At 33.3% G+C, this 16757-nt stretch overlaps 2 protein-coding genes across 3 annotated transcripts; one reads left to right on the plus strand and one right to left on the minus strand.

Moving 5' to 3' along the window:
* Window positions 1–1517: 1517 nt before the first annotated feature.
* LOC119612061 (mediator of RNA polymerase II transcription subunit 21-like) lies at window positions 1518–2350 on the plus strand. 2 transcript variants are annotated; one of them, XM_037967784.1, is made up of 3 exons: window positions 1518–1684; window positions 1749–2163; window positions 2220–2350. In XM_037967784.1, exons 1-2 carry the CDS (start codon window positions 1643–1645, stop codon window positions 2133–2135), a joined length of 429 nt encoding a protein of 142 aa, XP_037823712.1. In that variant the 5' UTR covers window positions 1518–1642; the 3' UTR covers window positions 2136–2163; window positions 2220–2350. The 2 variants fall into 2 exon arrangements, with proteins under 2 accessions (XP_037823712.1, XP_037823711.1); XM_037967783.1 differs by having other exon boundaries at window positions 1749–2350.
* A 4742-nt stretch (window positions 2351–7092) lies between these two features.
* On the minus strand, window positions 7093–9159 carry LOC119612058. The gene has a single exon (XM_037967778.1). The coding sequence runs from the start codon at window positions 9157–9159 to the stop codon at window positions 7093–7095; it is 2067 nt and encodes a 688-aa protein (XP_037823706.1).
* Window positions 9160–16757: the final 7598 nt, after the last annotated feature.

A 16757-nucleotide genomic window follows, 5' to 3' on the forward strand; every position in this document is an offset into this window, starting at 1 on the left:
CTCTATAGGCCATAATTGACCCTGCCCCCTTCATTAATTGATTTTAACGTTTTTTATGTACTTAATAATACCATAATAAAACAATTTTTGTTGGAACGAAAATATGTAATGCAAATATGTATATGTTCTTGAGAAAATGACTTAAACGCACATAAATGGATTTCAAATGTCGATATCGACGAAAAAAAACATTTTTAGGAACCGAAACCTACATTTATGAAAAATAAAGTTATGAGGATCGGTCCGCCAATATAACCCTCTTACAGAAAATCAGTTTATAGCTAATACATCATTCCAAAAGTTATCATTATGATAGAATTATGGTAGAATTAAAAAAAAATACTTTAAATCATATATATTATTGATCCAATTCCACATTTAAGTCCCTAATCCGAAAATAACGGTGACGTTCTTATTAATCTAATGATCTTATTAATCTAATGATCGGACCACTTCCGAAATTTGCTTTTTTACGACATATGATTTGCCGAATATAACTCTTACTTCTTACTTAATTTAATCATAAAAAATTACCGCTAAAATAGGAATAGTCTGCCTTTAGAGTTGCGAGTTTTCATACATTCTAATAATGTTTTCAAAGTGAAACTTTTGGAATATTTTTCAATCTCTTTGTGATCCCTTTAAATGATGTTGTTCTGGAAGAACTTTAACATCCATGTAAACATTTTGGGTAATAAATTGGGGGACTACCAATGAGGGGAGCGGAACCTCCCATATGAATTAAATACAAAAATTCGTTTATCTGGGAAACTAATAGAACTAAATTCTTTAAAATTTTGCACGAAGAACTTTAATATTCATCTGAACATTTTGGAGAAAAAAGGGCGGACTTTCATCTGGGGGGCTTGGAGCTCCCATATGAATTAAATAGAAAAATTCGTATATCTGAGAAACTATTAGAGCTAGAATTTCAATTTTTACTGAAGAACATTTAGAGAATAACGGGCGGACTTTCAATGGGGGGCTTGGCACTTCCCATATGAATTAAATACAAAATTTTGTATATCTGGGAAACTATTAGATTATTCGAAATTGCAATAATTTGCGTGGAATCTCCCATATGTAACAAATTGTATATCTGGAAAACCATTGTAGTCAAAGTCGTTAAGTGGGTTTCTTATTTATATTGCTTTTAGGGTAGCACAGCACACTGGGTATAGCTTGTAAATAAACAAATAAAATATCTTTGTTTTTGCGTTATTGAACATTTTCTTAATGCAAAATTTTTTAGAAACTGATTTTCTGCAAGATGTTTTATATGGAAGATAGGCTTAAATATCGGCAGATCCTAGTAAAACTTGGAAAAAGGATTTGTTTTTAATTTTTAAGAATTTTTTATTCATCCCTGCATAATTTCTCACACAACTTTTGAGCTTGCTCTGTTTTGTTGTTATAAACAATATATTTGCTTCCAAAATCCCACTTTCTGATCTCTCGGATTCCGTTTTTATTTAAAATCGTTGAAAAATTAAAAACTAAACGTAGTTGAAAACTTAGCCGGCTTACAGTCGATTTTAAGCCGCCGCCGACATATTTAGTGTCAGTCGCCGCCGCCGTTAATATTTGTCGGCGCAGGGCTCTGTAGTTTATGCGAAGAAAATAAAAAAGGATTTTCATAATCATGGCTGACAGATTAACACAATTACAGGACACTGTTAATATGGTTCGTATAAAACATGCTCTATTGTATACAATAAATTTTAATTGTTTTTCTAAAAACATTTAAGCAAGCTGAACATTTCTGTAATGCAATCGGTATAATACAACAAACTTCTTATCCAAGCAAATTCCCAAATTTTGACCGTACCGGATCCCAAACTCCAGTACAGAATCAACAACAAGAAGATTATGCCCAACTATTTGCTCAGCTTATATCACGTTGCGCCAAAGATATTGATACCCTAATCGAGTCATTACCAAATGAGGACAGCTCGACGGAATTACAAAATCAAAGTCTTAAAAGATTGGAATTGGAAAACCAGGAAGCTGCCGAACGTTTGGAAGAAATCGCTTTAAAAGGCGAGTTGCTTTTGGGCAAAATTCAGAATGCCTTAGAAGATATAGCCCAAGCTCAACTAGATATGCAAATAACCATGAAAAATAACAATAGTTAAAATTGTCTCATTAGCTGCTTATGTTTATGTATTTACATTTGGTCAAATATTTTTTAAATTTATTTTAAATAATGCTTGTTATAGGTATAAAAACGAATATTTCTTCGAATTACATGGAAATTGCAAAAATGCTGCTGAATATCTATGTTTCATTTTGTAAGTCGATACGAAACATTTTTCAGATGGAAATACACAAAATTTTTATGACAAAAATAGCTCTAAAGTAGTTCCCCTTTTACAAAATTTACATGTGTACGTTTAAGACAAAGAATATGTATCGTCACCTGAAATGCAAAAAGGCGTAACAACCAAAAAAATGTAAAATCGACTTTTTGATGGCATCAAAATACATGTTACTGCAAATTTTTAGAACCTTATTGTCAAAAATACCAACTTTGGTATAAATTAAGCGTTCTGATCCAGCTGATTTTAAAACTTTTGTTTATACCACATAATAGTACCTGTTCTTGTGACTTCAACAAAGGAAAAAAAATTATCCGCTCTATTAAGGTTCGGGAGTTATGGGCCTCCAAAGGTCTGATATATAATTGGATATATCTCGATCACTGATAAACGGATATGGTCGATATGGGTATCATTGGAAAGGTCTTTGACAGAGCTTTCCACTGATGTGTTAGATAGACGAATATTATTAACCCATTGTGAACCAGGGTGAATTTTTTTGTTTTTCTTTGGCTTTTTTTTAAAAAGTACCGTTATCTCTAAATCATATCGATATAACGGTACCTCATCTTAGGTGAATGTTTGTAGACTACATTTGGAGCTTTCCTTTGATATAGGTTTGAAAGCTATAACCCATGAAATGCAGGAGTTATTTAAGTTTAAAATTTTATATTTTCATAAATTTTGATTTTTATCATATGTAATTATAAATCTAAACTGCATATTATTTGATATTATAATTAATGTATATTGTAACTTATATCATTAACCCATTGAGAACCAGGGTGAATTTTTTTGTTTTTTCATTTGTCTTTTTTTAAAAAAGTACCGTTATCTCTAAAACATATCGATATAACGGTACCTCATCTTACGTGAATGTTCGTAGACAACATTTGGGGCTTTCCTTTGATATATGTTTGAAAGCTATAACCCATGAAATGCAGGTGTTATTTAAGTTTAAAAAGTTTATATTTTCGTAAATTTTGATTTTTATCATATGTAATTATAAATCTAAACTGCATATTATTTGATATTATAATTAATGTATATTGTAACTTATATCATTAACCCATTGAGAACCAGGGTGAATTTTTTTGTTTTTTCATTTGTCTTTTTTTAAAAAAGTACCGTTATCTCTAAAACATATCGATATAACGGTACCTCATCTTACGTGAATGTTCGTAGACAACATTTGGGGCTTTCCTTTGATATATGTTTGAAAGCTATAACCCATGAAATGCAGGTGTTATTTAAGTTTAAAAAGTTTATATTTTCGTAAATTTTGATTTTTATCATATGTTATTATAAATCTCAAGTGCTTATTATTTGATATGGTCAATATGGGTATCAGTGGATAGGTCTCTGAAATACCTTTCAATTGATGTATATTGTAACTTATATCATTAACCCATTGAGAGCCAGGGGCAATTTGTATATATTTTATTTATTTTTTTTTACAAAAGTACCGTTATTTCAAAAATAAATCGATATTAAGGTACTTTATGTCACATGAAATCTTATAGACAACATTATAAGCTTTCATATGTTGTATGTTTGAAATACCTAACTCATGAAATGCAGAAGTTAGATAACTTTAAAAATTAATATTTTAAAAAAATTTTGGTTTTTATGGAATGCATTTGTATAGATTGACTACTTATTATTCGATATGGATATCAATGCAATGGTATTGAAATATCTTTTGATTGATATATAATATGGTCCATATCATTTATATCAACCTATTAACAGCCAGTGCCTGTGTTTTGTAACTTTCGAATCGACAAAAAAAATAGAAAAATTTATAATCGTCTTGTTTAAAACTGGGTGAACACACGTAATTCAAATATATTTTGGTTAATTGTAATGTGTTCAGTTTAAAAATTATTTGAATCACGCAACTACATACATACATACATGCATACATACATACATAAAAAATCGCGCGATTTTTTAAAATAATTTTTCCCCTGCGGCGGTATGCTGCTTTTTTTCACAATTCAATCATTTCACCAAAAAGTGAAAAATTATTTCAAAAAAATCGCGCGATTTTTTTTAAATAATTTTTCGCCGGCGGCGCTAGGCTGCTTTTTTCACAATTCAATCATTTCACCTGCGGCGCTATATTACTTTTTCCCACAATTCAATCATTTCACCAAAATATGAAAAATTATTTCAAAAAAATCGCGCGATTTTTTTGAAATAATTTTTCGCCTGCGGCGCTTTTCAGCTATTTCATTTCCAAATCAATAATTTCACCAAAAAATAAAAATTATTTCAAAAAAAAAAATAATACAACTTTTTACCAATTTCAAATCATTTAATCAAAAAGTGAAATATTTTTATTCAATTATTTCATCAAAAAGTGAAACAACTTACCCACTTCTTTGTTTAATAATTTATTTCACCTAGATATGCTTTCTTTCTAAATTAACTTAAAAAACTTCTAAACTTCATGAGATACAAATTTAAAACGTATATTATAAAAAAGCCCCAAATATTTTACAATTTCATGTTAAATGAGGTACCCTTACATCGATTTATTTTTGAGATAACGGTACTTTTGTAAAAACAATAAAAGAAATTTATATACAAATTGTCGCTGGCTCTCAATGGGTTAATGATATAAGTTACAATATACATCAATTGAAAGGTATATCAGAGACCTATCCACTGATACCCATATTGACCATATCAAATAATATGCAGTTTAGATTTATAATTACATATGATAAAAATCAAAATTTATGAAAATATAAAATTTTAAACTTAAATAACTCCTGCATTTCATGGGTTATAGCTTTCAAACCTATATCAAAGGAAAGCCCCAAATGTTGTCTACAAACATTCACGTAAGATGAGGTACCGTTATATCGATATGTTTTAGAGATAACGGTACTTTTTTAAAAAAAGTCAAAGGAAAAAACAAAAAAATTCACCCTGGTTCTCAATGGGTTAATAATATTTGTCATCTAACACATCAGTGGAAAGCTCTGTCAAAGACCTTTCCAATGATACCCATATCGACCATATCCGTTTATCAGTGATCGAGATATATCCAATTATATATCAGACCTTTGGAGGCCCATAACTCCCGGATCCTAATAGACCGGATAACTTTTTTTCCATTACTGCACTCAGAAAGTAAAATGCTACAAGGCAATAAAAAAAAACTCTAAAAATCAGCTGGATTAGAACACTTAATTTGTTCCCCAACTTTATTGAAATGAAATTCAAAAGGGCGTAACAACAAATTAGTCATTTCCACAAGTAAGAAAGTCCTAAAAAACAACATAATAGATAATATCTGTCGATACAGTTACATACATATATTTAAACATATTTAACGATGTTGATATACAATACTTTTAATAAAATGTTATTTTTATAACAAATATAGCTTTAATTTTATTTAGTTTCTTCGTCTCTCCTGTAAAATTTTAAAAAAGTGTTGTTACTCCCTTATGCATTTCAGGTGACGGTATGTATATCCTTTTTTTTTTTTTTGGTTCTGCTGATGGTTGGCGAGTAGATACTCAAATTGCCAGGTTGTCACACTGTAAGAAATTCATAGCTCAATTTTACCTTCATCCATAAACGATATTAACAGTTTGAAAATTTCAAGATTCCTGGTCTTGAGCAATACTTGCAAATTGCCATAAGATTTGAAAATGGAAAATTTATTCCTAATGTTGTTAAATTTTGAACATTCAAAAATCAAATGTTGAGGAGTCCTATCAACATTACAGATCGAACATGTGTAGCCGTTGTCCGAGTATTTACCGTCATATACATGACCAGATAGTAATCTATTTATAGTCTTTATGTCCTTAGGACACCAATCACATTTTGAATACCACGGTTTTTCCAGAATAGATGGAAAAAATTCAGCAAAAAGTTTACCAGTACCATTGGACATGTCCGAATATCTTTCGTTACATTTATTGCGCAGGGTGTTGCGGATTTCCCGTAGCGCCTCCTGAGGGGTGAGATCAACAGCTATTACATCACCAGTATCCACTGCCATTTTGGCTATTTCGTCAGCCATTTCATTTATTCTTATGCCCACATGACTAGGGATCCAAATCATATGGAATTGCTCGATATAAGATTGATTAAGTTTGTTGTGAAAAATTGCAGCACAATAATTATCATCCGTATTGGAATTTAAAAGTCGACACGCTGACATACTGTCCGTGAAGATTGTCACCTTTCTAACATCATTTTGTATTGCGATTTCAGTGGCCTTGATGATGGCCCATAATTCTCCAAATAAACTGGAAGTTGGATGATCAATTTTAAAATAGAACTTGTTGGCTGAGTGGACCTCAAAAACTCCACAACCAGTTGCATTATCGCCAATGGAGGCATCAGTAGCATATATTTTGAATCCATTGTTTTCATATTCGTGTAGCTTGTAATTGGCCAAGGCCCTGCTCTGCTCTGTTGGAATATTATCCTTCCGATCCGGGAGTAGATTTGTATAAGCAGTAAAGCCGTTATTCTTTTCACATTTACAGCCTGTGTTAACTCGATCAAAAATAGATTTAAACTCATAATAAACATTGCTGTAGCTCGATTTGACCTTAGGATGATCAGTGATCAGTTCATATGTGGGATTCTTCTGTACCTTGAGTTTCATTATTCCCCTCGCAGTCAAATAAATACTTCTCTCGGAAGGAGGAAGTTCATCAGCCAGTGCATAAATTACCTGAATCGGTGTAGATCCTTTCAGTCCAAGACATCTTCTAAGAATTTTATTTTGAAATGTTATTTAGCGATTGATTGAATTCGGTGTGTGAGCAGCAGTAGTCCTGGAATATTCCACTTTAGACCGAACGAAACTTTTGTATAAATTCAAAGCAACCTTAGGCGATAAACCACTTTTTATGGTGGTTAATTTACTTATCAAGCCAATACCACTTTTGGATTCAGATAAAACTCGATCATAGTGTTCTCCAACAGTGAGTGACGCATTAATAGTTCTGCCAAGCAATTTAATCTTCTTAACCTGTTCAATTTCCTTGTTGTCAATTTTGATCTGTATTTTCTTTATGCTTCCTTTGGCAAGGTACATAGTCCTTGTCTTGTCCGGGTTAAACGATAGGTTCAGGGATTTGCAGATTTCCATAAACTGACCTATTTTGGACCTCAAATTTTCGACAGCCAAATCAAAATCTTTATCAAATGATACAATCGTAAAGTCATCGGCAAATTGATACAGTAAGGTATTGTCATCTTGAATTTCATGTAACCTTCTTGTGTACAAGTTGAAAAGCACTGGAGATAAGCAACTTCCTTGTGGAAGCCCATTGTCAACCGTAATAGTTTTGTCGCCCAATTTCAGAGTACGTTTCGATAAGAAATTTGTAATCCATTCCACATATATTTCAGGGATTTGAAGGCTGTTTAAAATTTTCATCAAAATAGAGATGCTCACGCAGTTATAAGCATTGCTTATATCAAGGACTAAAATAATGACCTTAAAGCCTTTATGCTTCAGTGTTGCAGCATTGTGTAAGAAGTCATTCAAACACATGGACGATGATTTTCCTTTTCTGTAGGCAAAGCTTCCTTCAGGAATAATGGAGTTGTCGTTGATGAATTCAGTCATTCTCTCTTTAATCATCATGTTGACAATTTTGAGTAATACAGATATCAAAGCAATTGGACGGAAATTTTCATAGTTCGACAAGTCCTTGTCCTTTTTCGGTATTGGTACTATCTTAATCGTCCTCCACTTTTCGCTAACGTTAGATTCCAAAAAAGCATCATTCAAAGCAGTTAAAAGGGAGCATTTAGCATAGTTCGGAAGCGCACGGATCATATCATATGTGATTTTATCCACTCCACCAGCAGACTTTCTAGTTTTGTTGTGTAGAACATGCTGAAGTTCCTCAAAAGTAAACGCAGGGTTACCATCATCCCATGCACGAGTAATGTTGACATCTGGTATCACATGGGTACAGTTAGAAGAATCATCTACAGGAACTTGCTCCTTTAAAAATTGTAAGTAAAGTTGGTTGTTGTCGCTATTCCAAAGGGATGAGATACGCGTGTTGCCACCATTAATACTGCCAACAAATCGCCAGGCTTCCCTAGAGTTAGGATGTTCATTCAGTTTTCGAATTTGCTCCTCATAGGATTTCCTTTTCGCAGTAAGAACAGCCTCCTTCCAAACCGATATTGCATACGTCGCCTCATTAAAGTTGTCCACTGTCGGGTATTTGTCACATTTTTTACGAGCTGCAAGCTGAAGTCGAAATAATTTCACCAATTCATCATTCCACCAAGCCTTAGGAGTTCTTCTGTCCTTTAGTTCATAAGTGGCATGTTTTATTTCATATTCAAATACTGATTTAATTTCATTCATATTGGGGTCAAAATTCACCTGCTTTAGTGCAGATAGCAATTTTCCCTTAGCCAAAAATGTTTTCACCTTAGGGTTAACCTCCACAATTTCAATTACTATTGGGTAATGATGACTGCCAGCAGGAAGCATAGGCTCAGTACTCCAATTCGTTGTACAGTCAGTGTTGGTAAAAGTTAAATCGAGTACAGTACTCACTGACCCACTAAGGTCTCGTTTGAAGGTAGGACTTAAATCATTCAGACATTTGAAGTTAGACATGTTGATCATATCGACTAGTTTTATTCCCCTAGTAAGGTCAGCATAGTCTCCAAATTTCTTGGCACGAGCGTTGAAGTCACCTGCCAGTATCACATGCTCATAATTCTGCAGAAAATCAATCAATCTTTGCACCTCATAATTAAAATCAAAGGTAGAAATAGATTGTTCAAAGTATACCGAACAAATAACAAAGTTAGTCGTAAGATTCATAGTTTTAATTATCAATATATCCAAATGTGTGTTGTATTCAATTCTCTTGTACTGGATGGATTTTCCCAGAGCTATGGCAACTCCTCCATATCCATCCAATCTATCAATCTTCTCAATAATATTAAAATTTAAAAGTTTATGCGGTTGATTTAGGATGTCTATGCCACGATTATTCAAATAGTATTCAATAGTGTTGCGATTAGCCCTTAAAGACTGGCAATTGTATTGCAGCAGCTTCATGTTCAAAGTTCAACATTGATTGCGAAATAATGTCACAATCAATATCCTTGTATATTTTCTCAAATCTATCATTGAAGTGGGCAATGGCATTTAAACCATGTGAATTTTTCTCCTTCAAAAAAACATCTTTTACAAATTTCAGTAATTCCGTTGTAGTTTTCTCAAGAATGCCAACCTTGTGAATATTTGGCCGATTTAGCACACCACCAGAGCATTCAGCCTCCCAAAGATCAGGGGGGTCATAATGCTTCTTGATCACAGCTCTACGTGTATTCTTAACAGGCTTCTTAACCACATTATTGTATGGTCTTGGAGTAAGGATTTTATTCACCTCAACATCCTTATTTCTAAAACCTATACTAGATTGTTGTGTTAGTTGAGGAAAGTTTTGGTCATAATCCTCAAGGATATCGAATCTATTTGTATTAGATTGGAAATATGAGTCACGTACCTCTTTTCTTGACAGTTTTTTAATAGTCATCACCTTTCTTATCTCCTCCTCTTCATTCCATTTTGGGCATTTTTGTCTTTGATTGGCATTATGATCATGGACATTACACAGGATACATTTGATGATATTGCAGGATGGTTCACAACCACCCTTTTTACCACATTTTAAACATCGTTTGTCAGAACGGCAGCCATTCTGGGTGTGACCAATGCGCCCACAGTTACGACAATGTCTTACAGGTGGATAGTAATGATCCACCTTGAGGACAGTGTAATTCAGGATAAGCTCAGTAGGTAATTCATTACCAGAAAAACCTATTTTGACAGCATAAGTAGGAATGTATCTTTCGATACCCTCTTCAACAAAACGTTTTTCAAAGCGTTTTACCGAGGTAACAGCCACTGGAGATTCAATATTGCGTTTTATATCCTCATCCGATAAAAATGTTGGAACATCACGTATGACACCAAAGGTCTCGAGGTATGTGCGTGGTATAAATGGTTTAATCCTCTTTTTCGCGAGATCATTGTTACGCACAGCGTTATTAGCATTCTCAACGGAATCGAAGGTGACCCTATACAAGGATACACCAATTGCCTTTATGGATTTGATACCAATGATGTGTACATCACGAATCTTCTCCCAAAGGTATAGCCCGTTTCTTATTCTCTTATTATTGACAGTCTCCGCTTGAGATGTGTCAAATAATACAATCACATCACCCATATGTCCAACAGGATAAAAGAAAATTTCCTTCCTCTCACCTTGTGAGTTTGTACTTTTAATTGCATTATCAGTTCCTTGCCCTTTAGCTTCTACCATATTTTGTTGTACGTCAGCATTGGATGCAGCTTCAACAGGTACAGAATTAGATTCAGTCGCCTCCATTTGAGAACAGGTATTCTGAGTATTATCACAATTGTCCGAAATCATATTTCGATTATCATCACCCATCATAGCCCGCATAAATTCATCAATCTTGTCCATAGGAGAAGTGGCACAAGATGCAGTCTTTTTGTTGGCTGTTTCCGTTGCCAAAGCCTTCATTTGATCCTTCCATTCATTTCTTTTTTGCCTCTGCACTTTTGAGACTTTACCGCCATCAAGTTTGAGAAGCTTCCCATACTCGCCATCTTCGTCTTTCGACGAAATCGCAATCCGTGACGTCATAGCGTCACTTTTACATTTCAAAAATGGCGACACGACAATATAATAAAATTAAAATCGGTCACACTTAAAATAAAGAAAATCAAATAATTTCGAGGTATTTATCCGAATCGTCAGCCAAATAATACTATGTGCATGAAAAGTATGAAATCCACAATATATACAAAAGAAAAATCTCCGACAATTTGCACTTCACAAGACCAGGGTTGTTTGTCAACTGGTATATCCTTTTTAGAAAAATAATGATAATCTTTTGTTTTGAACTATGTATGTACATAATTTTTAATTACATCCAAATAGCCAGTTAAAAAACCGCTCTACACATCCCAGCAAAAAATAATCGATGTCATACTTTACAAACTACATGTAACTCAGTTCTAAAAATGCGATTATATATATCTCGCTTTTATAAACCAAAGTTTTTCTTTACAAATGAAAACCCAGTTAAAAGCGAGGAAAGAGATGTAGAAAAGTCACTACGATTGTATTATATGTCCAACAAAGAGGGTTCAATTGATAATGAACTGTTTGATATTTAGGTGAAACATGCTTGATTTTAACATTAGCGTGTCATTGGCGAGCATGGGATCGTGTTTGGAAAAATAGTTCTTCATTAAAATAAGTTCCTACTAGGGATGTAAGGAAAGCATATACGAATGCGAATTATTCGCTTACATTTTATACCCTTTACCACCATCAGTGGTGATAGAGGGTATACAGTGAATCAATTAAGTAATTTGCCTATGTAAAATTTTTTGTATTTTTTTAAGAATATCTTATATTTTAATTTTCTACAATAAAAAGTAAAATCATGATATTAATTAACGAGATTTTTGATAAAATGTGAACGTATTGTTAATATTTTAGGTCAATAAAGTATTTCGCTTTCTTAGTTTTTTTTTTTTTTCTTTTTTTAGTATTGCTGTATTATTTAATAAAATTTTATATTTTTATTACTCCTATAGATTAAAATAACAATTCTTAGATATATTAGTAGTGGTACGACTAAATTTTGACATGTCTTTACCGATTTAATATCCTATATACCTATAAGAATTTATTAGTAGTTGACTTAACATGAAGTCTATCGTTTCTTTGATTTTATTTCAAAAATAATAAGTAATTTTAAATGGGATACATGATATACTAGAAAATCTATTGATTTGGAACTAGAAAATATGTTTAGTTCGTTATAAAATTATATATTATAAGAAAATAATCTGGGTTTTTTTTTTGTCATTTTATATTGATAAACTAAAACTCCATTACGGAAATTCCATATATTTGGGGAGTACTGTGTGAATTTTATTTAGAATTGTATAATATTGATTGAATTGAATATTGATTCTTATTCAATAAAGCTAACACTAAGTACCATCCTAGCCACTCTGAGTATGGGACATCATCGTATACCACTATAGAACTATTACATGCTAAAATCTTGATTTTTCTACTTCATAGGCGTATTTTGATCTGGAAAGTTATTCTTGATTTGGGTTATAAATATATATAAGTGTATTAGCTGAAAAATATTGATTTTGTGGACCTTAGGTCTAATAATCATTTCTTTGGGTCATTTCATCAATTGTTTTATATTTTTAATGATATTGATTAAACATCTAATTGTATTACATTGATTTACACTTGTTCTAAAATTCTAAACAAATTTTTTATATTGGAATTGCCTCATTATTTTCCTTTAAACATTTTTAACACAAATATGTACATAATTTCACAGTTTCACACAATGAGGAATTGGAAAGCATAAATTTACTTTTTACCTGTTTTTTTACATTTTATTTATGAATAAAAAACAAAATTTTCTTTAAAAAGAGTAGGCAAAAAACTTAGTTGATTCACTGTATATAAGTTTGTCATTCCGTGTGCAACACCAAGAAATATTTATCTGGGACCCAACAAAGATAATATATATATTCCGGGTCCTTGTCAAATTGTGTGTCGATTTAGCTATGTCCGTCTGTCCTTCCGCCCGTCTATGTAAAATACGCTCACGTTAAAACTAAGGAAAGCAAATCAACCAAATTCTCCAAAAATTCACAACGTAGTTTTCTCAGAAACTACCAAAAATAATTTGATGAATTTTGGCACACGTTATTTGTTTTGCTCCCATATAAGGTCCACAATGCACATAATTAATTAAGAATATCTATATATCTTGAAATAATATTCGACATAAATATGTTTTGTTTATACATATATCACTCTGCAAAATATGTTTCGGATCGATCAATAATTGGGCATAACTCCCATATAAGGTTCACTTCCGAAAAGCACTTAAATGCACATAACTAATTAATAAATAAACATATTGGAATAATATTCAACATAAATGTCTATAGATATATCATTCTACATAACACTTTTCGGATCGGTCCATAATTGGGCGTTGCTCCCATATAAGAACCACGTAATCTGTATAAAATTCATTATGAATGTGTTTAAAGTACATATAAAACACCCTCAGCAATTTTTTCCGGATCAGTACATAGTTGATCAAAGCTCCCATATAGGGTCCACTTCCGAAAATCACTTATATGTACATAACTAATTAAAAAATGAAGATGTTTTAATAATATTCGACATAAATATGTTTTGTGTATAAATATATGACTCTACTAATATTTTTCAGACCGGTCTGTAATTGGTCATATCAGTCGAAAATCCCACATTTCATTCATTTGAATTAGAAACGAATTGCAATTCATTTGACAAATTCATTTGAATTGGAAACGAATTGCAACTCATTTGCCCAATTCATTTTAATTGGAAATGAATTCCAATTAATTTTTACCAAATTCATTTGAATTGATTCAAATTTCATTAATTTTTTTTTTGTTCAAAATTTAGCCAATTCGTAACGAATTAAAATAAAAAATTAATGATTCATTTACAGCTCTGGTAAATACAAAACTCTAATAAAATTAACTTGGGGTTTTCTTTCTCTTATTAATGGTCTTAGGTTAGGTTGAGAGGAGGATGTATAGTACATCAATGAAGAAATACACCTAGGCCACTTCGGGCCTGTTGTGCGCTCCTTTTCATAAAAAAATTTTTTCACTGAGTATATTATTTTTCAGTGTTCAGAAACTCAGTTTCCTGGACGTAATTCCTAAGAATTTTCCAATCAGTGTTATTTAGGAATGTTATTTCCGGAATAACATCACTTCCAAGATACTTCGATCTAATTTCGACGAATGCTTGACAGTGGCGAAGAAAGTGCTCCAGAGTTTCACTGTCCTCTCCACGTGCTCTACATTCATCTGAATCCAACGTCGGAGCTGATGAAACTGGTTGAAGAGGCACAAAGGCAAAATAAGAAAATTGTAGCGTTGGGTAGTACAAACACCAATCGCAGAGGACAAGTCCTCATGGATTTCCTTAATACTAAAGACTTGATCACATCGAACTTAGGTAATAAAGCTACCTTCGTCAATAGAATCAGAGAAGAAGTATTAGATATTACTATATGTTCAGAAGAGCTTATAAACGAAATTCAGGATTGGAGAGTTTCCTGTTCTGACCATCGGTACATAAGATTCAAAATACTACGGCCGCCACCAAAGCCGATAAAGTTTCGGAATAAGTCCAAAACTAATTGGACAATGTTCGGTTCCTTGCTAAAAAATCGTTTATGTCAGGACACTTTTCAATGTCGAAATAAAGAGGACATAGACGCCAAAGTAGAAATGCTCACAAGTGCCCTGGTTGAATCGTTCGAGGACAGCTGCCCTCTGCGAGAGCGGAGATCTGCCCAGGAGAAAGCCTGGGTAACTGGCGAGATCAGGAACCTTGGTAAGACTCTTCGCAAACTATTTAACTGGGCACGGCGTAAAAAGACCGCAGTATACTATGATGAGTATCGTAGTAAACTTGGTGAATATATGAAAATTGTTCGTAAAGCCAAACGAGACTCTTGGAAACTTTTCTATGAACAGGTAGACAGCGTAAATGACGTATCGAAGATAAAAAATTCCTATCCTTCCAAAACTCATGTCCAACCGAAATCTATGGTCGATGACACGGGCAGGAGGATATGGAGGAGACAATGAACCTCCTAATGGACTCTCATTTCCCATCCGGTATATCGAATAACATAGATGAACCGATATTGGAGGAAGGGGAGGCTAACACGAAAATTGTAATTACATCTGATATGGTTAAAGGGGCAATCAAGTGCTTCGCTCCTTATAAAGCTACAGGGCCGGATGGAATTTTCCCGTCAATCTTACAGATGGAGGCGGGACTGGTTTCCGTATATCTGTCTCAGATATTCACTGCATGCTTGAAATTCACATATACCCCCATTAAATGGCAGGATGCAAGGGTAATATTTATACCTAAACCAGGGAAACCTAGCGACCGATAAGTCTTACGTCCTTCCTACTTAAACCCTTGGAACGGATAGTCTAGACTAACTGAGAAAGGACTTTGACCTGTCTACTATGCAGAGGATGTCGTAATACTTTCAAAGGGAAAGGATCCAAATTACTTGTGTAGAAGAGCTGAGGAGGCTCTGAATACGGCCTTGAGCTGAGCTCAACCTAGAGGCCTTAATGTTAACCCGGCGAAAACAGAAATCTGTCTTTTCACAAGAAAGACAAAAATTTCTACGTATACTGAACATTGCTTCCTGGGCAAGAAGATACTGGTGACATACAAAGTTATTTACTTAGGTGTAATTCCCGACCGGAAATTAAAATGGAGACACCACATAGAGGATAGGATCAACAAGGCATATCGGTTCGGGCGATATGTAGGAGAACTATAGGCATGAAATAAGGTCTTTGTCCTACTATGACAAATTGGCTTTTTAAAAGTGTATTAGACCAATTCTAGCTTATGCTTCAATAATCTGATGGACTGCTTTGGACAAAAAGTGTAATATCAAACTACTACAGGGATTTCAGCGTACATGCTACTTGGGTATAAGTGGTGCCATGTGTACTATTTCAACCAAAGCTCTGGAAACGTTGTTAGATATTCCACCCATTGAAACATATTTAAGATATGAGGCGGCGCTTACAGCCGAACGTCTCTTTACTTTAGGCAAACTGGCCAAAAACAGTTATAGGACACGTCATCAATGTATACTGGACACATTGGAAGGTTAAACACTATCATCGTACGTGCCTGATCGCATACCAGACATAGAATATGTCGGAAACTTTGAAACTCTGATCCCAGATAGAATGTCTTGGTCAAGCAGAAAAGTAGAGCAAATGCCAGTAGGAATTCATTGTTGCACGGATAGCTCTAAATTGGGGGATAAAGTGTACCTGGGGTTCTATATTGAAGACCCAGAAACAGAAATATACCACCGTTTACCTAATCATAACACAAGCTTCCAGTCCGAGAAATAACACAATGTGTAAATTGGATTAGAATAAATATGGCTCCCACGGGCCTTAATATATTCACCGACAGCCAGAAGGCAATTAGGGCGATATCAGGTTATAGAATTAAATCTAAGACCGTATTGGAGCTTTAACTGAATACTCTCCCAGAGGTAAGGTTTACATCATATGGGTAATTATAATAAAATTAATGTTAATTTTAATATTTATTGTATGAAATGCACATTTCCTTTAAATCCGAAAAGTAGAGTTACATGAGAGAATTGAATGCAATTTTTCATGCCTTCACTAATGAAAAAAATTTATTAGAATTTAGGCGTGTATTTAAAACGCATTAAATAGAACACGTACTAAAGAAATCATGA

The sequence above is a fragment of the Lucilia sericata genome, unplaced genomic scaffold (genome assembly GCF_015586225.1).
Source record: "Lucilia sericata isolate MDLA Ls3-8-SP2 unplaced genomic scaffold, ASM1558622v1 Contig001595F_arrow, whole genome shotgun sequence".
Lineage (NCBI taxonomy): Eukaryota > Metazoa > Arthropoda > Insecta > Diptera > Calliphoridae > Lucilia > Lucilia sericata.